This window comes from Calliphora vicina, chromosome 4, assembly GCF_958450345.1.
Source record: "Calliphora vicina chromosome 4, idCalVici1.1, whole genome shotgun sequence".
Taxonomy (NCBI): domain Eukaryota; kingdom Metazoa; phylum Arthropoda; class Insecta; order Diptera; family Calliphoridae; genus Calliphora; species Calliphora vicina.
Genome location: NC_088783.1, coordinates 106,558,246 through 106,584,124, shown reverse-complemented (window position 1 = coordinate 106,584,124; position 25,879 = coordinate 106,558,246). Strand labels below are relative to the sequence as shown.

The 25,879-nt window shown below is 28.7% G+C and overlaps 1 protein-coding gene across 4 annotated transcripts in view; it reads left to right on the top strand.

The window, feature by feature from the left end:
- The window catches only part of LOC135957022 (putative uncharacterized protein DDB_G0290521), a 160,808-nt gene extending 145,124 nt beyond the window's left edge, over positions 1 to 15,684 (top strand). The window contains exons 1-4 of one of the 4 annotated variants that reach the window (XM_065507676.1): positions 1,388 to 1,536; positions 12,703 to 12,842; positions 12,916 to 13,072; positions 14,528 to 15,684. In XM_065507676.1, coding sequence (XP_065363748.1) covers positions 12,730 to 12,842; positions 12,916 to 13,072; positions 14,528 to 15,289 — 1,032 coding nt within the window. In that variant the 5' untranslated portion in view covers positions 1,388 to 1,536; positions 12,703 to 12,729 and the 3' untranslated portion in view covers positions 15,290 to 15,684. Of the gene's footprint in view, positions 1 to 1,387; positions 1,537 to 12,616; positions 12,641 to 12,702; positions 12,843 to 12,915; positions 13,073 to 14,527 lie in introns of those variants that run through there. The other 3 variants (XM_065507677.1, XM_065507675.1, XM_065507674.1) reach the window with 3 other exon arrangements.
- The last annotated feature ends 10,195 nt before the right edge of the window (positions 15,685 to 25,879 follow it).

The following is a 25,879-nucleotide window of genomic DNA, read 5'->3' as shown; positions in this document are numbered from 1 at the left end:
GCCTATTTAAGCGAAAGTTTTGTTCAGGGGTTCAGTCAGATCTTTAGTACGAACAATTTCCAATTAAAGATTTTTATTAAGTCGGATCAGAATTTAAAATTAAAACGATTTAGAATTCGATATTGAATAAAATAAATATTCAGACAGTTTTTGATTAAATCTAGTAAAATAAGTTTTACTTACCAACATTAGTTTGTCTTTTCTAGACGGCTGCTTTATTGCCACCTCCTGTTTGTAATAACATGATTTGTTATTTTTAATTGTTTCAGTTTTATTTTGTTGGTTTCTTAAATGTTAATAAAAATAAAATGTTTCTTTCTTTGCGACATTAAACGAAATAAATAATAAAAAAAAATTCAAATAATTAAAAAAAAAAATTGTGGCGAATTTGTAGCAAAAACATTTTCTTTATTTAACATTTTTTTGGCTTTTTTATATTCTTGGCATCACACCACATGTGGCGGTAAATTCGAAAATATTTTAATTCACCAAAACCAAAAACAAGAAGTCTCAATATATTTAAAATAAAACATAAAATAATTTTTTTGCTAAATCGGAAAAAAAAACTTGATATAAAATGGTCAAGTGTTCGGATGACAGCCGCAAAATAAAGAATCAAGAAATAAATGAATAGCGGATAAAATAGTCACACGATATTTGCGTGTTTAAGTAGATAAAAATCTTAAGAATTTCTTGTGATTTATGCTTAAACATTTGGTGAAAAAAAGATATAATAATAATGAAAAAATTCCAATAGTATTAGAATATTAACAACTAATAAATAGAACAGAAAGAGAACATGATTTTGAATATTATAGGAATTGAAATAAACAGGCTTTCGAAACAAAATTTTGGTTCGAAGGACCAAACGAAGTATTTAAAAAACCGTTTCAATTAGAACAAGTTTAATTTATATATAGAGAAACGAAAATTATCCAGTTGTACTTTCTTACAATTCAATAGCTTCTTAAGAAGAGCCTAGAATTTTGATTTCCTTAAAAGAAATATTTTTTTCCCTCTTTCCACTGTTATTGATTTCGTATTTAATTTCATTCCTATTTCCGGTAATTGTTTTAAAATTAACTTTCGTCTGTTGTTGCCAAATTTTATTTAATAATATTTGTTTTTAAATTCCTTTCATTCATTCACGTAGAAGGGTAGAAAACAAGTGAAATTGGCTCTTTAAATAAAATCAATTACAAAACAATTTCGTATCAATTAAATTGCATCTATAAATAATTAATAGGATGTTCGAATTTTGTTTACATATTGTCTGAAATTAAAATTGTTTATTGTTTATTTGTTTAATAAAAAATAAAATAAATATTGTTTACTAAAAAAATAACAATTTCAAATTCAAACAAAACCGTGAAATGAACCAAACAACTAGTCTATTTTGCGAATTTAGTATTTAAAGTGAAATCGGAAGTGAAGGAGGTTAGACAATTTTTAATAGATTCTTAGAAGTTGGAGAGAAGTCAGCAAATAAGTACAAATAAGAAATTAATTACGAAATAATACAAATAAAATAAGTGCGTAAGTTAATGATAATAAATAAACATAGAAAAAGATTTGATAACTTTTAAAAATGATATCTGATAGATCCAAATCAATATGTGAACAAAATCGGTCCCTAAATAGCTGAGATATGATAAAAAAAACCTGACTTCTTAAATTTTTTAAACTATTTTTGGACATATCTCAGATAGTGAGTTATTTCAAAGATCTTTCCTTCCATATTCGAAATAGAGAATCAACAAAATCGGTCTATTAATCGCTAAGATATAATCAAAAAATATGAGTACCTGGATTTGTGGAACCATTTTTGGATATATCTCGCATAATGAGAGACCTTTCCCATGCGATGGATACTTGATCGTTTTTCACTATAACATAATAAACGGCCGATCCGTAATTAATCAGACAATTAAAAAAATTTCTAAATTAAGGTATTGAATCTGATAATTTGGAAACTGAATATACAATTTGCATTATTAGTTGAACTATAATATCAATTATCATATTTAATACTCAAATTTCAGTAGAAAATTTTATTTTGGAGTACCTGAATACTTGATTATTCTTCTACTTCTCGAATCTTCATTTCAAAATATCTAAGAAGTCTACTTAAAAAAATTCTCAATTTATCGTTCATATCTGCAGCGACTTTCAGTTTATCATTTATCGTCTTGTACACAAAACCAGGGATGATGTATATGTTCCTACATCCGATTCGTCACAACATCCGGAATATCACTTTCTTCAATATTATTGCGACCTGACTGATTTTAATCGATCTAATCCCCCTGTTCTGTAAACCGAATCCGAGTAACATTTTCGATTTTAAAAGAATATTCCTATTACCAAGTGCCTGCATATCATTGGTCTCTGTTCTGTAAATCGAGTGAATACATAAATTAACGATTTTCGAAAACGAATAATGTGGCCATCATGATATTAATGTTTCATATCTGGCCGCATATTCTGGGCGTTTTTGCCCAATGCTCGCTTCAAACGAATCAGCTGCATATGGTATAGGTTCCCTTGTGATGGTCTGGCCAAATTTCAGCAGCTCATAATAGATAGGACCCTTTTGCTCTAACCAAATACAGAGCATTAACTTAGCGCCATGGATATTTGGCTTTGGTGTCGATTCAGCTGCTTGGCTGGGCTCCACGTACGATCTCTTAGGATTCGGGTTATCGTAATAGATCCACTTTTAATCGCTAGTAATGATTGGGTGGAAAAATGATTTTCTTTTATATTTGTATGATACCCAATTTCTTAGTTTTTGAATGAATCCTGCTACTCGCAAACATTTTTAAATTGCTGCTGGAGTAGATCCCAATGATTTTGCAAGCTCTTGGTTAGTTAAACAACAATCTTCATGGAGTAATGCCTCCAATTCTTGGTCTTCAAACTTTTTTTGGCGGGCCTAAGCGATCTTTGTTTTCCGTGTCGAAATTACCACTTCTGAACCACACAAACCATCTGTCGCACCTTGAAATCGATAGAACACATTCACCATAAGCTTTTGGAGAGCAATCGTTGTGCCTCAGCGGCACTTTTTTTAAAGTAAACAAGTAAAGCCAAAATTCCCACTTATGACGCTTTGTTGGAACAAAATTCGACATTTTTGCAGCAAAAAAAACTTTGTTGTTTACACTATAACCCCCTGTCTATACCTGATAAATTTTTATCATGATAAACGTCAAAATGGTTGTCAGGATACAAATTTATTAGTATTATTGCTTCGTTATGACAAAATTGTTAGTGCTTTTGCTCAGACAACTTTGTATTGACAACAAACGTCATTAATTGTTATGATAAATATTTGTCAAGTATAGACAGGGGGTAATGTTCAATAACTAAGTGGGAATAAATGACAGATATTGTACCCTTCAAAATGACATATAAGTTATTAAAAACCAAATCCGCGTTCAAAAGATACGCCATCTATTATAAATTCCGCATTTATAAGTCATTTAAGTCAATAGTTATATCGTTGGATATTTCGTCCTCATTTGTAACAGCAGTTAGTTCGGATACCTTAAATATTTCATGTCGCAAAATGTTCAGTTTTTTTAAAAAAAAAAGATAAGTTACACTCAGACAATTATAAAGGGGATAGATTGTAAAAGGAAAGGTGGTGAAAGGAGGAGAAAATCTTTTTTACTGTGGTGCGATGGCGCATTAGTCAGGCCAACAACCTTTATTTATTTTACTTCAGTTTAAAGAACTTTGTAATATTCTCAGTTTCTCGTGTCAATATCATTTATTTATTAAACCTTTGGTAAACACTTCAATACTTCCAGTTATCTCTCAATGTGAGTAAGCACTTCCAGTTATCTTTCAGTGTAATGATTGTGGTAATCTCCTGATCCTAATGAAATTTGCGTATCAATGTTGAGTCAATCATTCTGTTTCAATCATAGCACGATGGGGCCAATGACAGGTTTTGAGGCAAAAAGGCCTTTTTTCAAGTCAACCATTTAAAAAAATACTCACCCCTATCGCGAATCAATATTTCACATGAAATATGTTCCCTTTTCCCATTTTGCGTTCATCAACTTTTTTCACGTGAAAAAATTCTCCAACATGGGAAATTTTTAGATGGAATTTTGTAAACAATAAACAGCTGTTACGAACAAAATCAACTATTGTGAATGCAAAGTTCAGGGGAATTTCACGATAGCAATTTTTACTTCGAGGGAAATGGATATTTTATGGGAACATAAATTTCACATGTTTTGCCGGTAGGGGTGAATAACAGAATTTTATATTTAACACTTTAAAACACTCAAATATTAGAAAAATTAAACAATGGCAACGTGCAAAAATATTGTCCCTTATGGTATACCAATCTGCTCAGGATCACTTTCTGGGTCGATTAAGCGATGTTCGTCCGTCCATCTGTACTTCTGTCAATGTAAACCTTGTAATCAAACTACAGGTTGCAATTTTAAAGATAATTCGACAAAATTTGGTTATTGAATTTGATTAGAATCGGTCCATTATTTCTCCTAGCCCCCATACGATTGCCCTATCTGAAAATAGTTAAGCTCTCATAAAAATCTTAGTTATATAGATATCCAAACCAAATTCAGCACAAATAAGTTTTAGATAAGCCGAAATTGCACCACCAAATTTTGTGACGATCGGTCCTTAATTAGTCATAGCTCCCATATAAGGCCCACTTCCGAAAATCACTTTAACCAGCATATTTTAAGAAGTCTAAATATCAATAAAGGCGCAGGAGCAGATGGGATCAGGCCAAAAGATTTAAAACACAATGCTAATATTATAACCACATTAGTAACATCATTTATTAATACTTGTATCTACAGCGCGACAATACCAGACCTACTAAAAACATCTATAATCCGTCCAATTTACAAAAACGGCATTAAAAACGATTATAACAACTATAGACCTATATCAATTCTCCCGGTTATCGAAAAGGTCTTAGAGGAAATAATAGTGAAGCAACTTTCTAGTTTTCTGAGGAAATATAAAATTATAAACCCTAACCAATTTGGTTTTCAAAAAGGGAAAAACATCAACAAACTCCTCGGAAATTTCTCTAATTTTATAAATAGAAGTTTGAGCGAAAATAACCACTGCCTAGTTCTTTTCATCGATTTTAGCAAAGCTTTTGACACCTTATCACATGAAAATCTGATTGATATCTTGGAAAGAAATGGCGTTAGAGGCAACGCTTTGAATTGGTTCAAAAACTACCTTGCATTTAGAACATATCGTGTCAAAATCCTAAACACAACGAGCAGCCAAACCACTTCGAACAACGGTGTACCACAGGGGTCAAAACTAGGTCCTATTCTCTACCTCATATATGCAAATGAAATGATCAACATGCTAAAAAACTGCACGACACTCGCATACGCAGACGATACAGCAATAATAGTATCTCACAAAAATGTTGATACTGCAATTAATGTGATGCAAAACCAATTAGATAATATAAATAAATGGTGTCATGACAACGGGATCGTAATAAACTCATCAAAATCTAAACTAATGCACATTAAACCACCTCACATCACCCACACTAACATAAACATAAAATTTCACGATACCCAATGTCTACATGATACAGTCAACAAAACCAATTCAACTGATAAATGTACAACAATGATAGAAGTGGTAAAATCATATAAATATCTCGGTGTTTATGTCGATGAAAATTTTAAATGGTTAACTCACATCCAATACCTTCGCAAAAAATTACGGAAAACAGCATACAGCCTATATCATCTCAGCAACTGTACCACATTTAATGTCCTTAAGCTGGCGTATTTTGCACTAGCTGAATCATACTTGAGACATGGTATTACTTCATGGGGCAGTTCTACATACTGCAAATCGCTGCAACAAACACAAAACCAAATTTTGAAGATACTATTTAAAAATCTCCAGTACAACAAACGATTTATTAACTACGACCTGGTTTACGGTAACACAGCCAATAATATAAACACAAACAACTCTACGAATAACAACTATCCAAACAACAACACCTCAAACACCAATATCCAGAATCGCAGAAACCTGAACGCAAACAATATAGAAAGTAATAGCATTAATAGGAGCAACAACATCAGCCCAAATAATAACATCGGTACCCAGCTAGGAATACTCAACGTCAAAAGTATATATTACACCACACTTTTTAATGAATTTTATAAAGACGACAGATTCCTAAAACCACTAGACCATACATACAGCACACGACTTCGTACTGAAGGAAGATACAAAGTTGAGCGCTACAGAAACAACTATGGCAAAAACACCTTAGCCGTTATATTACCTACAATTTTCAACAAGTTACCGTTATATCTACTTAATATAACTAATATTTATAAAAGAAAATCATTATTAAAATTACATTTTATATCCTCGCAATGAATTTAAACATTTTAATATCTAAACATAATATGTATGTATATTTTTTAATAAAATTATTTGAGTCCATATTTTTATTTTTGTATCCTGCAGAAAAGCCGAATGGCTTCGCGGGATTAGAACTAAGTTAAATATGTAAACAAATTTTTTTAAATGAAATAAAATATTGAGCCCTCGTTTGGCGTTATTAAAAAAAAAAAAAAAAATATATCTCTTAAAAATGTGGGTATTCCATTAAAATTCAATACAAATAAGTTATATAGATACAAAATTCATGTCACCAAATTTTATAACGATCGTTCCACAATTAGTCATAGCTCCCATATAAGGCCCACTTCCAAAAATCATTTTAACGAGCATAGATTTCTTACAGATGTTCGTATTAAAATAAAATTCAACGTAAATACATAAGTTTCATGTACACAGAAAACATGCCACCTAATTTTAGGGCGATTTGTCCATAACTAGTGATAGCACCTCGCTTAATTTCATGATCCGCCTATCGCCATGCATATATTTCCTGTCACTAGAGGTGGGTGTGGCAGTAGGCGGATTGACTTGAAATGATTACTAAAGTCTATGATGAACATTTATGTGACCTAATTGAAAGTCAGCAACTTATTATTTTCCAGTGATCTTCATTCGCAGTTGCACTTTACTCCAACTACTGGAAATGGGCGTGGCACTGTCCGATTTACTTAACCCTTTAATGCATATTGTTGCCAATTGTCTACATTTGAGTTCCACTTAATTTTAGACGAATATAAGCTTGATACTAATTCAGATTCTAATTGAGAAAAATCAAATGGAGTACGAAATGTTTCAGCTAAAGAAAATATAAATCATACTAAAGCTAAAGGAAATATAATAAATAAAATTCAACTAAATATTTGATACTTAAATTAAATTTTTAATTTTTTACTGAAGATTTAAAAACTTATTATCATCTGTACGAAATTTGAAAGGGGTAGCTGTTTCCTGTGATTTATTGCCTCAAAAACTGGTCGTTGGCCCAATCGTGCATAGTAGGAACTTTACACATTGCCTCGATGGCTGTACAAATTAGAGGTTCTGTGATACTCCGAATGATACTCATACATTTGGGGTTGTCATAGAATCCAATCGTTGTCGGAATCGAATTTGAAAACGAAAGAAATAGTACATTATTGGTCTCGTGAAATCGAAAGTTATATTCGATCTAGAATTAAATTCTTTAACGATTAAACAAACAATTATTTTGGATTTCATAAGTCAAATATACCTTTTCTGTCGTTTTCAAACCCGATTTCGACAATGATTGGATTATATGATAACCCTTATTAATTCCCTAAATATCAAATACAACTACTCGACAACCAAAATGAAGTCTCAAAAATGTAACCATTTTTTAATAGGTTTTCACAAATTGGTATTTTTAAGTTTTCGTTTAGTTTTCTGGTACTTTGACAAACTGAAGAGATGTTTTTGTGTCCCAACATTTTAATTGAAAAATTACATTCTAGTTGCCTAAACAATATTGAAAATATAGCGAGTAATTAAGAACTCCCTCTAAATAATAGTACGATTTCGAAACGAACTCCATCTGCATAATAGTACAATTTCAAAACGATTTGTATTCAAAAGTTAGGGTGATTGTTGCACATAATTTCTTATTAGGTAAAAACTACAATATATTTAGTAAATATTTACTAAATGCTATTTTATTATAAACAAATCTTTCCCAATTTTCAATGTTTCAAAGAATTTCTAATAAAAATCTTAAGTACTAATTTGTTTTTATCTCATATTCCCCCTTTGGAAAAACACATAAACCCAAAAAAAAAAAATTGTTTATCAAACAACTTTTAATTAAAAACCCATTAAATACGAGTGTATTTCTTCAATTTATCTAAATTTGTAATTTATTACCAAGTATGAAACAATGTCTGATCTATCTTTTTTTTTTTTTTTTTGTTCTTCAAAAACTGTGTATTTAAAAACTAATACATCTTTTTTCTGCTACGAAACACATTTCTTTTCAAAATATATTTCTCTGAGACGCAGGCACAGCAGATGTTTTATCATAAATTTTTTGAAATAAAAACAACAAAAATATGATAAATGAAAAAGAAATAGAAATAGAAAAAGAGCATCTATTATAAACTACTTATATGTAGTCGTTTGTAAATGCAGTCTTCCTGGTTTTTTCAGTTTTTTTTTGCTAATGATCTTGGCTAAATATGACCTTCAGATAATGCCTCATGCTTAGCATATTTAATATGTTTTTATATGCAATGTTGTAAAAAAGAAATTTAAAAAAATTTGCACTCGTACAAGTAGATGAATAGACAGATGTGTTAAAGGGAAGTAGAGCCAAGTAAGATGGATCAAAAGATATAAAAAACTATTTGAGATCATAATATTGTAAAAATTAAACAACCACGATCTAATTTTGGGCGATCTGTACTGGAATTTGACTTATAGAGCCAAATAATTAGAAATTTTTGAAAACATTTAGTTTTCCAAATCTTTTTTTTAAATTCATCTTTCTCTTTTGATATTTGTTAAATGGCTTAACTTCCCTTGCATCTTTTTTTTTTATTTGGTTATAAACTTGCATAAATTTTTGTTTTAATTAAAATATTTCTTACATGATGCGGCCAAAATACAAGACAGCGACAATATTTATGATTTCAATATACAAAATTTCAAATACTTGTGGGTGTTAAGCTTCTACTATTTTTTTTTTTTTTTTGGCCTTTAAATCATAATACTGCCTTTTGTTTTGGTTGATTTTGAAACAAAAAAAAACTAAGGATTTATGCCTTTTTATTTAAAATTCAATGATTTTGTCGGTGATTATGCAGAAAATTGAAATGACTCATCTGTTGCAAATCTAATCTAAATGTTTAAATGTTTGTTGACAAATTTATTTACAAAAATTTTAACCAACATGTGGGTGATTCCATACAGTACACAGTCCAAGGAAATTGGACTTTTGAGAAATGTTTCATTTCAATTTCTTTATTATCAAATTGATGTTATAATAAAGAATTTTTTTTATTTTTGAAAAAATTTCTTAAATAAAAACAAGTAGGAGTGTGCCGAATCTTGTATACCCACCATCAATATGTATTTATGGTCCGATCTATACAGAATTTTATAGGCTGCATCTGTCATTTATTCTCACTTAGTTATTGAATATTATGGTGTAAACAACAAAGATTTTTTGCTTATGATGAATGTGTTCCATCAGTTTCAACGTGCGAGAGATGGTTTGTTCGATTCAGAAGTGGTGATTTTGACAAGATTGTTGTAAAACCCAACAGGAGATTGTAAAATCATTGGGAGATACTTAAGCAGCAATTTCAAAACGTTTGCGAGTAGCAGTATTCATCCAAAAGCTGGAAAATTGGGTACCATACGAATTGAAACCGAGAGACCTTGAATGTGTTCCATCGGTTTCAACGTGCGAGAGAAGGCTTGATCTATTCAGAAGTGGTGATTTTGACATGGAAAAGAAAGATTACTCCATGAAGATTGTTGTCAAACTCAACAGAAGATTGAAAATCATTGGGAGATACTTAAGCAGCAATTTCAAAACGTTTGCGAGCAGAATTATTCATCCAAAAGCAGGGAATTGGGGTACCATACAAATTGAAGCTGAGAGACCTTGAATGTGTTCCATCGGTTTAAACGTGCGAGAGATGGTATGTTCGATTTAGAAGTGGTGATTTTGACATGGAAAACAAAGATTGCCCAGGCCATCCAAAAAAGATTGAAGACCAATTAGAGGCAATACTCCATGAAGATTGTTGTCAAACTCAACTCAAGATATTGCAAAAATATTGGGAGCTACTCGAGCAGCAATTTCAAAACGTTTGCGAGGAGAAGGATTCATCCAAAAGCAAAGAAATTGGATACCATACGAATTAAAGCCGAGAGACCTTGATTTTGCATGTCTGAAATAATGCTTGAATGCTATAAAAGAAAATAATTTTTGTACCGAATCATTGCTTGGGATGAAAAATGGATAAGTTCCCATGAAATATCCATTTCCCTCGAAGGGAAAATTGCTATCGTGATATTCCCCTAAACTTTTCATTCACAATAGTAGATTTTGTTCGTAACAGCTGTTTATTGTTTACAAAATTCCATCTAAAAATTTCACAACATGGGGAATTTTTTCACGCGAACAAAGTTGATGAACGAATAATGGGAAAAGGGAACATATTTCATGTGAATTATTGATTCGCGATAAGGGTGATTATCGCGAATCGGGATATGAAGCCCGAATCGACATCAAAACCAAATATCTATGGCTCTAAGTTAATGCTCTGAATTTGAGGGGAGCAAAAGGGTCCTATCTTTTATGAGCTGCAGAAATTTGGCCAGACCATCACAGGGAACCTGTACGGTAAGCAGTTGATTCATTTGAAGTGAGCATTGAGCGAAAAACGCCCAGAATATGCGGCCAGGCATGAAACCGTAATATTCCATCATGACAACGCTCGGCCAAATGTTGCAATCCCTGTTAGAAAGTATTTAAAATGAAGTGACTGGGAAGTTTTGCCGATATTGGCTTGATTGGTTCTTGACAGTTCAGATGAGCAGTTCTTTAGGATTTGGAATCCATATGTTGCTAGATAGATGGGAAAAGGTCATAGCTAACAATGGCTAATACTTTGAATGAATTTATATTGTACAAATAAGAAGCCGCCGATTTGTTCTAGAAGATTTCAACCCAAATATTATAAAAATATCGAAAAATCAATTTGTAAAAAAATTCGAAAAAGTTCCTTTTGTTCTGCGGCTCCTCAAATGTTTCAAAATAAAAGCTAACAATTTGAAAAAATCCTGCATTTTTAATTCAATTATGGACCGATCCTCACAAAAGTTAGTAGAAAGATTCATATAAAACTTGTTTATGTTAAAATTCATCAGGATATTAATTTTTATAGGACAATTATGTATGTTCAAGTCATTTTCTATGCCCGATTTTCGAAATACTTTGAACTACTGTTGCACAACTAATTTGTGCAACATTTTATCAGGATTGCCGCATAATCAACAAATTTATGACTGCTCGAACAGTATTCCCGGGGGATCGTCTGCATGTGGGCTAGGTGAAATCATCAATCAATCAATAGAGAGTATTTGTGGACAATTTCAGCCAGCTAGCTGCTTTCGTTTGGGCTCTATCGTGTTTTCATCAGACAGACGGACCTACGGACATAGCTAGATCGTCTTAGAATCGTATGAGAACCCAGGATATATATAACTTTAGGTTCTACGGCCAATATATCGATATTGTTACGTTTTTACTTTTTAAAAACAGTTGTTTATTTAAATAAACCTTATTCTTTTAATTACAATTAATTACACACTTAAATTACACACTTTATATTGTACAAGAATGCAGTTGATGTTAATTCTAACAGCTCCTACAATAAACTGACTGACTGTAATTATCGGTTACTTACTATATACACAGTGCCATCTTCTAGTAGTTTCATGAATTGTATATCTAACGGACAAAACTAGAATCTTCTATTTCTAGAGTTTTTAGCAGCTTTAACAATTAATGATGTTATACTTACAAATCATGTTAATAACAGCGCATTATCTACATTGTTGATAAGTAGAAGTTTCAAGAAAGTTGCAAGAAGTCGTTACAGAACGTTAAATTCAAATCGTTAATACAACTTCGTAACAATAAATTACAAACGGAATGAGAAAATCAATATACCCGTTTTTATTCACTTTTTAAACAAAATTTATTAAATACGTATATTTTTTCGCAATGAATGCACACAGTAATGCTGTCTGAAGGCCTAAAAAAGAAAGATTAAGAAAAGAAAATAAAATGTATTTAACGACATTGTACTGGTCGCATATTTCCACAAATCATTTCATATAGAAAGCCGTAGCAGTGCAGTTGTATTTATTCTCTTAATTTCAATTATTTTCGAACATTTTCATGCAATTCGCATAAAGTTTATTTCATTTACGGCTGCTGTTTATTTTCTTAATTCAGTCAAATCTGTTGAATTTTGAAAACTTAATAAATACACATTGAGATATTCAGGTACATATGTGATGAAAATTGGCTCAGTGTGTTTTTGGGCATAAAAAAAAACTTTAAATTGGAATGAAAACAAAACAATTTATTATTTTATAGTTCTTTATTTCATTTAATTCTTTCTCAAAATTCTTTGTTTAAATAAATATGAATTCTGTAAATCTCTTTTAAACAATTTTAAATTAATGCAAACCTTTTAAATTATTTTATCATTACAGGACTCTCCACTGTCCTCCAAAGTCGCCATGTTTAATCAACATGTTAATCAACACAAACAGGCACAACTTTTGAATCCATTTTCCAATCCAGATGGCAGATCATCGCCCAAGCCATCATTTTCCAAAGATGAATACGGCAAGTAAGTAGTAATAAAAGAAAACCATTTAAATAAATCGGAGACATTTTTATAAAACTCTATTTTTTTTTTGCAGACCTTTGGCTGGCAGTTTGACAGAAATGAGAGGCCAGAAAGCCAATATGCATGTGTTGAAGGAAATGTTGGAATTGTGCCAGATTATTGATTCAGAGGGCTATGATGTGAAAGATGAACCTACTATGCGTGTTATACCATTTGGAGAGTTATTTAATGTAAGTTTTCTATTAGTGGATTTCTATTTAGTTGAGGGTTTTTTGTAATGAAAAACTGTGTCCTGTTTCTTTGGGTGTTATTTTCTGTATAGAAAAACGGAGGCTCTTTAATTGTGTGAAACTTTTTTATGGAAAAACTGTGTTTCATTCTTTGGGTGAGGCTTTTTCTAAAGAAAAATGCCTCCTTCCTTAGGTGACACTTTTTCTATAGAAAAACAGTGTCTTTTTCCAAAGGTGGGACTTATTCTACATAAAAACTGTGTCTCTTTATTTGGATTAGACCAGGGCACACTGAGAAAGGTGACTGCGATGAAACAGCTGATTATTTTTTTTATTCAGTTTGAATTGTCAATTCACTTGTGGTTGTTATGGCGAAAAATACAACAAACCCAAAAGCAAAAACAACAACAGGCAACTTTGACAGTTCACCTACCTTTTAACAAAAACAAAGTTCCTGTTGTTTTTGTATTGTTGTATTTGTTGTAGTGATGCAGTCACCTTTTTAAGTGTGCCCTGGATTAAACCTTTTCTATAGAAAAACTGTGTATTTTCATTTGGTGAGACTTTTTTTTATAGAGAAACTGTGGACCTTTCTTTGGGTGAGACTTTTTCTATAGAAAAATTGTGCCTCCTTCCTTGTGAGACACTTTTTCTAAAGACAATTTTTGAAAAGTACGTGAGACTTTTTCTAGAGAAGCAAGTAAAACTTGTATCTTCTTTGAGATTAGAGAAAGCATCTAATTTTATGAAATTTTTTATAGAAAAAGAGTCTTTTTGATGAGACTTTTTGTACAAAAAAGGAGTCGCCTTTGATAAGACTTTTCTTATGTTTTCTATAGTGAGTTGTTTCTTCAGAAGAAGAGTCTCTATTGCTGAGACTTTTTCTACGGAAAAATTGTTTTCTTTGGTGAAATTTTCTCTAGAGAAAAATAGTCTCCCTTGACAAAACTTTTTCTAGAGGAAAAGTATCTATTAATGAGACTTTTTCTAGAGAAGAAGTATCTTCTCTGTTGAGTCTATTTCTAGAGAAAGTGTCTCCGTTGTTGAGACCTTTTCTAGAGATGTATTGTCTCCTTTATGAGACTTTTTCTACAGAAAAATAGTTCCCTATGCTTAAACTGTTCCCACCCAAAAATCGTCTCATTTTGATGAAACTTTTTGTACAGAAAAATAGTCTTCTTGACCTGTTTCTTTGACCTTTTCTAGAGAAAAAGTGTATCTTTGGTGACATTTCCTAGAGAAAAATATCCTTTGATTCGACTTTCTCTAGAAAAAGAGTCTGCTTTGATGAGACTGTTACTAGAGAAAACAAGTTTCCTTTGAAGAGACATTTCGTAGAGAAAATGAGTCTCTTTTGATAAGACTTTATCTAGAGGAAAAGTGTTTCTCTTGAAAAAAAGATTTTTATCTTAAATTCAATTTAACAATTCACCATTTTTTTCCTATTCTTTACAGATTTACAACTACATTTCCGACAAAGTGGTGGGCATTCTCTTGAGAGCTCGCAAACACAAATTGGTCGAATTCGAGGGTGAAATGTTATTCCAAAGACGTGACGACGATGTGCCCATTTTCTTACTCAAGCCCATACATGAAATACGTCGCGATATGGAGTCTAAAATAGAGAGCATTAAACGATGTGGCAGTCCAGCACCACAGGCAACCTCGGTTCTATTGGATAAGAAAGCTCATGGTTTAGATGTGCCCAAGGGTGCCTCACCCAGAAGTTCTGTGTCGCGGACACCTTCACCACAAACGTCTAAGGCCCCAACACCAGTACGTGAAACTAAAGCTAAGACTGCTGAAGCTCCAGCAGCCTCGGAAACTCCCAAAATTCAAATAAGCCAAGGCACAGGTGAAGCTACTAAACCTGAAGTTGTGGAAAATAAACCGCAAGAGACCCCTAACAAACCAGCAGAGGAAGTAAAAGCTCCAACTGAAACAACGGCACAACAAGCACCACCACAGCCAATAGAAGTAGTTCCCCAGGAACAACAGCCCACACCAGTGGAGGTAACAGCCACTCCAACTGCAGCCTCAGAAATCAAAACAGATGTCAATAACAATAACAACAGCAACAATAACATTAATAACAACAACGATGTACCCACCATTATTATAGAAGCCACAGCAGTTTACGAAGCTCCTGCCAAAACTGATTCTGAGTCCAACAGTGCAGTTTCAAGCGCCCCCGCAGTGGCTGCAGCCAGTGCTTAATCTATTAAATTTAAGTCTCTTAATTTATTTCAAACACAAAAAAAAAACATTAGTTTTAAATTAAATGTAATTCAAAAAACTATAATTTAGTGACAAGACGACAACTCAATATGCAACCTAATTTGGAATTTGAATTTTTATTTTTAATCTAAATAAAGTTATTAGATCCATACATATGTACTAAATTCTGTCTCCTTTTCTAGGCTGCAGTATTATAAATGATGTAAATATCGAATAAATTAAGCTAAATTAAATTTGTCTGTAGTCTTTTAAATTTTTGCTTTTTTCTCCTTGGTTTTTAAATTATTTAAACATAGTGATACATAAAATATAAAATAACATAACGAAATTATAAATTAATAAAGAAATGAAAAATACCGAAAATATAAAGAAAATTGTTTAAATTATTAGTTGGAATTTAAAGCAAGTTTGGCTACCAATACCCCTAAAATACTGTTACCTAAATATTCAAAATCTGTAGTTCTAGAACGACTTGGATAATATATAACCAGAACCACTTCAGACTTCTTGATAACATCCATAGAACTAGTGATATCGTAACTACTTCCAGAACCCGTTCTGAGGAACGATAAGAAATTTTAATGATTTATAAGAACTAGTTATTTACAACTAGTAAAACATTAGTTCTAGACTAGTTATATAGAACACAAACTAGTTCTGAAAGAACTTAATGGAACCACTAGAAAAAAACTTTTAATTTTGTATTGGAACAAATATATACAGTGGGACCTCGATTATCCGTATTGGTCGGGACCGGAAGCATTCTGGATAATCAATTTTCCCGGTTAATTGAGTACCAATTTTGAGTAATTTTTTAAAGGATTTTATGTACATGTTTAAATAATATAAGGATTTTATTAAATTTCGGACATATGCCCACAGCATTTCATTTTCTATGCAGAGTAAGTTATTCTACGCATTTTTCAAAACTACTACTGCTTTCTTGATGTTAAACGCTTTCTTAAATTCTTATCTATTGATTGACGTGAATAGTTTTTGCACTATAGTTTTCCGATAATGACATTTAAAGCTCCATATTGCACCCTGATCCATCGGTTAGATCAAAGACGTCACATTTGGTTTGGAAAATTGTATACATCGTTCATTGCTGAGTATTTCTATTCTATTGATATGAATTGTGGCAGCTATATAATCAGCTGAAGATTTTTGTCCTAAGTTTGTGAATTTTGTTTAATTTTGAGTGGAATATTTTAGCCTTTTCATTCACTATTAATCTAGAACTTTTGGTTCTTCAGCTGTCTTTAAATATTTTCAGTTTTGGAATGGGGTATTCCTCTTTTTCGTTTTATTAACATGCAAAAAAGTTGAAATCGATCCAAAATTTGTTTATTTTTCTTTCATGGATAATTGATGTTGCCGGATAATCGCATCACGGATAATCGAGACCTCACTGTATGTAATTCTCAAAAAATATTGTAATTGAAGAAATATGCAATATAAAATGTTGTTTAATACTGGGAAATATGAGTGATCACATATTTTCTTTATTTTCACTCTAGGACCTTTAGATATTTTGCAATTTTCGTTATAAAAATCAAATTTTGGTGGGAAATATGAGTGATCACAGATTTTCTTTATTTTCACACTAGGCCCTTTAGTTTACAAATTATAAGCAATTTTAGATATTTTGCAATTTTCGTTATAAAAATCAATTTTTGATGGGAAATATGAGTGATCACAGATTTTCTTTATTTTGGTGGGAAATATGCGTGATCACAGATTTTCTTTATTATCGCTCTAGGTCTTTTAGTTTACGAATTATAAGCTATTTTAGATATTTTTGAATTTTCGTTATAAAAATCAAATTTTGGTGGGAAATATGAGTGATTTATTTTCGCTCTAGGCCCTATAGTTTACGAATTATAAGATATTTTAATTATTTTTAAATTTTCGTTACAAAATCACAGATTTTCTGTGATGGCACCCTGGATAATTAGTTTTTCATCATTTTCTTCGTTAGTTATCTTACAAACTGGGCAGAACCTCCGCCGATCACTGACCCTACTATTTGTCGCATAGTGTAATTGATCAGCCTATGATCAATTCTGTAGGTTGTGCGAAGATATTTCAGAAAATTCAAATTGAATTTCAGAAATTTCCAATTATATTTCAGAATTTTCCAATTATATTTCAGAAATTTCCAATTATATATCAGAATTTTTAATTTATTCTTAAAAAATTTCTAATTGTATTTCAAAATTTTCCAATTGTATTTCAGAAATTTAAATTGGTATTGCTATTAGAATTTTCTGAAATACAAATGGAAATTTCTGAAATACAATTGGAAATTTTTTAAGAATAAATTAAAAATTCTGATACATAATTGGAAATTTCTGAAATAAAATTGGAAAATTCTGAAATATAATTGGAAATGGTGTAGAAACAGTGGAACATAATGTGTGTATGTGAAATATAATAAGAATATTCTGAAATAGTATTAGAAAATTCTGAAATATAATTGGAAAATTCTGAAATTGAATTGGAATTTTCTGAAATACAAATGGAAATTTCTGAAATACAATTGGAAATGGTGTAGAAACAGTGGAACATGATGAACTGTGGGATATAGCTAGATATGATCTAGGAAATCAATTAGGCTTTATCAGAGGAATAGGCTGGCTATTTTTAGGTAACAGGAATCTGTGCATCCCACTATACTTATTTCCTGTCCTTTTTCTTTGGACTGGGTTTTGCACCTTATTTATCTTTTCTCTCCAATTTAATTTCTTCGTATCTAACATCAAAGAAGACTTTTTTTCTCTAGAAAAAATTATGAATGAAGAGCCTTTTTCTTTAAAAAATCTCATTAATGTAGGAACTTCTCTACACAAATTTTACATATTTTAAGAAATGATTCTGTAGAAAAAAATTCATCAAAGAATACATGTTTTCTCTAGAAAAAGTCTTATAGAGGGAGACACTTATTCTGTTGAAAAGGACTCATCGATAGACACTTTTTCTCTAGAAAGTCTAAACCATTGGTAGGCGTTCATATTGTTGAGATTACGAACATTTTCGTGAATTTACACGTACACAACCCGAAAGTAAACAAAACAAACAGCAAGAGCGTAAAAAATACAATTAACTCATTTAGTTGCAAACAATTGAGCGTAAAGATACAAATATTTCATTCTGTTGCTTGATGTTGTTGCGGATTTTTTATTTTTAACCTATACATGCACACAAACTGCAATTTCTCTTTTTGCGCTTCCCTGGTCTAAACAAAGGAGTCAGTCACCTTTTCTCTCGAAAAAAGCCTAATCGAAAGAGGCAATTTTTATCTTGAAAAAGTCTCACTCACTAGCAAAGTCTCATCGAATATGACACTTTTTTTATCTACAAAAGAGAAACTTTTTGTCTAGAATAAATCTCATAGCTCTTGAAAAAGTCTCACTTTTTTTTAGAAAGTCTGAATATTTACTCTAGTAATTCTTGAGTTTTTCATACAAAATTCGAATTTTGTGTGAATCACATATTGAACTTATTTTCTAATTTTGAGACACTCACTAGCAAAGTCTCATCGAATATGACACTTTTTTTATCTACAAAAGAGAAACTTTTTGTCTAGAATAAATCTCATAGCTCTTGAAAAAGTCTCACTTTTTTTTAGAAAGTCTGAATATTTACTCTAGTAATTCTTGAGTTTTTCATACAAAATTCGAATTTTGTGTGAATCACATATTGAACTTATTTTCTAATTTTGAGACACATACATTCACCTTATATAAACAATTTTTTTTTTTCAAAATAAAAACACATTTGCTTTCTTTTTTTTTTGTAAAAAATATTCATTCTTTATTCAGTAATTCTCCAATGAATTTTGTGAATTCATTGAGAACTTTTGTTACTTTTTTCGGCTTTTTTTTGAATACTGTTTCAAAAAAAGTTAAACTTTCGATGAGTTCATAAAACGAACTCACACAAAAGTAGCTGTAAGAAAAAAATCTTTATAAAAGATATAATAATAATAATAAAAAAAAAAAAACTTGGTTTCAACAAAAACAAAATTATAACTACAATTAAAAATAATAATAAAAAAGTGTGTAAGTGAGTGTATACAAATTAATTAAAGAAAATTAATTACAAACAACATAAACAATTTGATAAATAAAATAGGTAAAACCAATATTTAATAAAAATAGAATAAAAATTGAGCATAATATTTAAGGCACAATTACTCAATGATGCAATTAAAAAATATTGTTTAGGTAACTAATTGTTACGACAATAAAAACAATTTTGAATTTTTTTTTTTAAAAATTTGAAGATAATTTTAAGAAGTATTTAAAAAAGAAATAAATAATAACTATGTTTTTTTGTGAATTGGTTTGTTTTAAAATTATTAAAATATGAGAATTTTTAAATGCAAATATCACAATATTGTTTTTTCAAGATTTTTTTTTGTTGCTGTTTTTATCTAATGATTTTGGGATTTTGTTTTTTTGTACAGTTTGAGTTACTTTTTTGTTTTGTTTAATGTAATAAAATGCAAAAATTATAAATAAAATAATCACAGTTGTTGTTTTTTTTGTTTGTTTTGTTGTTTAAAAATATTTCTAGATTTTGTTTTGTGGTTTTTTGTTTAAAAATATTAATAGAGATTAATATAGGGATTGTTTATTATTTATTATTAAATGATTTTGTTTTATATGTTTTTTTTTATATAGTAAAATAGTATGGACTAATTGATTAAACTTAAATTTAAGAAATTATAACACATTATTTAAGATTATATTGAATATTATTTAGTATATATTGGTTTAGATTTATACCCGGGGAGAGAAAATTTGCAAAGGACCATTCTTTGAACCATAAGTTTTTTAGAATATTTGTATTAAAGAGTTTTCAATTTCAAATTGTAGCTTGTTTTGAAATTTTATTATTTTTTAAAAAAATTTTAATTTCATATTTGAATTATTTTTAGAAAATTTTAAATATAATTTAAGGTTTCCATTATAAGTCATGAAATCTTTTAAATTTCGATATAAATGACATTAACTTTAAGTTTAATAACTTGGGAAATCATGAGCCTGCTTTTTTAGATATTAAAGGTCAAAGGTCACACACAAAATATCTTTTTTATGCAAATATTCTCTGTCATGTTATAATATATTGTGTACTTATGTTGTTACTAAACTAACATTTAATTATAAAGTTTTATAAAATTTATTTTTTTCGTACTTTTTCGGTTAATTCTTTATCATTAGCAAATATTTTCCAAGCTTAATTATTAAAATATTTCCATGTTTATAAATAAGATTTTTTTATTTTTTTAAAAAAAACATGTATTTTCAAAATAAAGTTAACACTAAATAAATGAATTTGAACAATTAAAAGTGGTTGCTACATTTTTTTAAATATTTTAATATTTGTTTGTTATAATTTGTATTTTTTTTCTTTAATTTATAGTGTTTCTGCTCTTTTTGTGTTTTTTCATGTATCTGTTACTTTTAATATTTATTAATTCTTAAATTTAAATATATTATTTTGTTTGGTAAACAATTTTATGTCTGCTTGTCTGTTTAATAGGCATATTTTATAATATAATATTATTTGTACAAGTACTATTTAATAAAATTAAGGGTTATTTTAATTCATACAATATTTTGTTATAAAACAAAAAAGATTCTGAAATGACAAGTGCTTTTAATAAAAACAAATTTTGTTTATTTCTTATATTTTAATCTTTAAGCTATTATTTGTTTAATTTGAATATAAATATTAGTTTGCTTTCAACTTTTCTTAAATTTTCAGATTTTCTTAAGGATTTTTACATAATCTTAAAAGCATAGATTTAAATCTTTAAAATTATTTTGAATTTATTTCTTTTAATTGGTTTTATAGTTATTTTTAAACATAATATGACTCTATTTAGAAAAACATTTCATAACCAAAAAAAAAAATTTAATTTGGATTGAAATTTATAGCAAAAATGTTAACTGTCTAATAAATTCCCACGACAAATGTAACTTCGCTCCAGAACGACTCGAGTCTCACTCTGCCAAAGATTTCAACTTAGTAATAGCCGTATCAACCGCAAGTTTTTTTTCCCTAGGAAGAAGTTTCGACGAAAGCAGAGCTGTTACAACAACAACTATCTATTACAAGTTTTTTTTAAATAATACATTTTCACTTTACAGAATAGGGCACACACCAGTCACAGAATTCCATTCCTTTAGAAAAAGAAAATTTTTTTCGGTATGAAACCATTTTCAGTTTTCTAAGTGTATTCCTTAATTTGTACATAATTCTTTGTTTTTCTCATATTTTTAAATAATTTCTAAATTCTGAATAATAAACTATTTTGGGAATTGACAAAATCAAACGGAATCTGAAGAATCTAAAACATATCCATCCCAATTATGAATAAAAATGTTACCTGGAGTTTGTTCCCCGGGAGTTTTTTCCCATTGAATTTGAATAGGAGAAATGGGAAAAGGGAAAAAACTTCCGGGGAATTTTTATTCATAATTGGGCTGATCAAGCCTTTTCTCAAATTATATAGAAAATGTTTAAAAGTGTTTTTTATATAAAAAATAAAGGCTGTTTAAAGAATAGGGCAGATTAGATTTTGTTTTATGGTAAAGTAAACCTACAAATACATTTATAGAAATGTTGTAAATTGTCCATTAGAAATCTATTTACAGAATGACCCATATTAAGTTTGAATTTAAAGTTAAATAAACTGTTGTCGCAAAAAAAATTATTACAAAGAAAATAAAACAGCAAAAATTAAGGTTATTCTTCAGTTTACAGAATAGGGCAGATTAAATTTTGTTATAAAATTCAGATTTTAGGCTAAATTGAATATGAAAATTATATATTTGCTTTTATAGAAATGTTTTAAACTGACTATTACAAATGAATGAAGGCTATTTGTTATGTTTGCAGAATAGGGCAGATTTTTTTTATAAAATCCATATTTTATGTTTAATTTTAAATAAAATTGTATGTTTACTTTTATGGAAATGTTCTACAAGTCTATTACAAATAAAATGTATTATTCATTCATTTACAGAATGTTGCATCTTAACCTTGGTATAAATTTCAAGTTTTAATTTGAATTTAAAGTAAAATTATATGTTTACTTTTATGGAAACAGTTTACTGTCTATTACAAGTGTTTTTTTTTATATCAAATGACAATAAACCAAAAAAAAATTAAGGCTTTTTTCAATTTACAGAATAGGGCAGATTAATTTTTTGAAAAATGTATATAAAATTGTATGTTTACTTTAATAGAAATGTTTTAAACTGTGCATTACAAGTCTGTTACAAATAAAATGTTGCTTTCATCTGTTAACAGAATGGATTATGTTAAGTTTGGTGTAAATTTCATGTTTTAATTTGAATTTAAAGTAAAATTATATGTTAACTTTTATAGAAACAGTTTAAAACTGTCTAATACAAGTGTTTTTTTTATTTCAAATGAAAATAAACCAACAAAAATTAAGGCTTTTTTCAGTTTACAGAATAGGGCAGATTGAATTTTTTCAAAATGTATATAAAATTGTATGTTTACTTTAATAGAAATGTTTTATATTGTGCATTACAAGTCTATTACAAATATAATGTAGGTTTCTTTCATTTGCAGAATGGAGGATGTTATGTTTGGTGTAAATTTCATGTTTTAATTTGAATTTAAAGTAAAATTATATGTTAACTTTTATAGAAACAGTTTAAAACTGTCTATTACAAGTGATTTTTTATTTCAAATGAAAATAAACCAACCAAAATTAAGACTTTTTTCAGTTTACAGAATAGGGCAGATTGATTTTTTTCAAAATGTATATAAAATTGTATGTTTACTTTAATAGAAATGTTTTAAACTGTGAATTACAAGTCTGTTACAAATAAAATGTTGCTTTCATCTGTTTACAGAATGGATTATGTTAAGTTTGGCGTAAATTTCATGTTTTAATTTGAATTTAAAGCATAATTTTGCTTTTAACGTTTAACCCCCATTTTCTCAATATCTGGTTAACGTTTTTCGTAACGATAAACCTCCAATTAGCATTTTTTTAATGAGAACTGAGAACAGAGATTGAGAAAATGGGGGTGTAAAACTGTCTATTACAAGTGTTTATTATTCTAAATGAAAATAAACCAATAACATTAAGGCTTTTTTCAGTTTACAGAATAGGGCAGAAATAAACCAACAAATATTAAGGCTATTTTTTTGTTTACCGATTGGGCAGCTTAATTTTTTTTTATAAAATTCACATTTTGTGGTAAATTTGAAGTATTACAATTAAAATGTGGCTTTCTCTTATTAAGTTTTGTTCTATTTTTTTTTTTTAGGGCAGTTAAAGTTTTGTTATAAATTTCAAGGTCCATGTTGAATTTTAGACCAAATTGTTTGTTTACTTTTATAGAAAATTAATTTTAAAATGGTCTATTTTAAATCTATGACAAATATTTTCTGTTTACAGAATAGAGCTGATTCGATTTCGACATAAATTTTACATTTTACTTTTAATTGAATGACAATTTTTTGCTTTACTTATAACAAATAGTTTAAAGAAGAGAAGAATCAATTTTTTTTAAAAAACAAACAATATCTACAACTAGATAATGATCTTGTTAAGCAATTGAATGTTTAAATTTGTATTATTTATACATTTTAGATTCCTTCTTAATAAATAATTAATCCATTTCCTTATTATACTTAAATACTTTCCCCTATATTCATAATCAATTTTTAAATTTATCAAATGTTTATAAAACAAAATTTCAATACAAAAATTTAATTTACAAACCTTTATTACATTTAAAAATTGTTGATGAATAAGGCCTTTAGTTATTCATTTTTTAAGCTTAATATATTTTTAATATTTTATTTATATTCAAGGATATATCTTTTTGTGTGTATGTATTTAATATTTTCTTGTTTTTTTATTATTAATTCATTAATTTTTATTATTTTATAAAGATTTTGTTTAAGTTTTATTTTATATATTTTTATTATATTTTTTTTTTTAATATTTTAAATGTGTAATAGATTTTAAGGATTTTTCAATATTTTTTTTAATATTTTTTATGTATTTTATTTTTTTCTATATATTTTCAAATCTTTTTTTTTAATTTTTAAAGATTTTTTAGTATAATTTTTTTTAACAAATAATGTTGGATTCTTTTTCTATACATATTTTGTTTTTATTTTTAAAATCCTTTTTTATTTTTAGAAATTATTATTATACTTTTTTTATAAATAGTTTAGTTTATTAGTTTGTTAATTTTACAATATTATATTTATAATGATTTATTCATTTGTTTTTAATATATAATTAACAAAATTGTGTATTTTTATTAAACATTAACTAAGCTGTTTTCAAATATAATAATTTGTTATGCATATTTTTTATAAATTCTGTTTTAAATTATATATTCTTGAAATATTATAGTTATCGGCTATTTAAGTTACATTTAAAATATTTCTTTTAATACTAAAAATCAAAAACGAAAATCGTAGTATTTTTTAATTTTGAAATAAGTAAGATTTATTTATTTCTTATTTTAAAATGATTAGCCCCATTTTCTCAATATCTGGTTATCGTTTTTCCTACCGAAATACATCCAATTAATATAACTTTTGTATAAGAACTGTCAGTATATCATCACGATAAAAAATAACCAGAGATTGAGCAAAAGATCCTTAGATTTTTAAGCTTCACTATTATTTTTGATTTTTTTCTTTATTTTACATGAATTTCTTTAATAATGTTAGCATAAGAAAAGCATCCATGTAACATGATAATGTTATAAAATTACTTCAATTAGGTTAATGGATAATCTGACCATATATTATGCCCCCCATCTCATTAAAAAAAATCCATCCATTTAAAGTTGTTATTGTGCCGCAAATATTTTTTTTCACAATTATTTTAAGTTGGATAAATTCAACTATTCGAATTCACAGAATTACAATTCCTTAAAAACCAAGCAGCCTCTGGTTCCTAGATTCTATATTTTTCAGCCAACGAACATATTGAAATTTCGAATTTGTCCTCAAATATAACCAAAACCGCTAGAAACTTCTGCTTATAAACAATGTTGATAGCAAGTTGTTTACAATTATGGCAGCAGCTTTAAAATTTCTGGTTGATCAATTTAATAGATAATGCTGGAATTAGCTAGAAGATGGCGCGGTGTATAATTGAATAGTAACGAAGAGTTGCTGGTGATTATTTTCAATTAAGAGAATCCATTTTATTTAAAGGAAATAAATCACCATTTTTATAATAAATATCATACATTTGATTATTACACAAGAGTATTTAAAATTCTTATTGACAGAATATAAAAGGAGTCAAAATGGAATTTTTAGACTACCCAGAATATATTAAAAATAAATCATTTTAAGATTTCTAATTTGGATGTTTGTTTCAAAGCTAAGTATAACATAATTTTAACATAATTTTAAAAGTTATGAATGATTTACTCAAAGGCGCCATAATGTTACCTAAAACTTGATGTTCAAGGCTATGGCAAGTGGTGGCTGGAGAATATTGGATAGGATTGGAAAATGTAAACGCCCTTAAAAAACTAT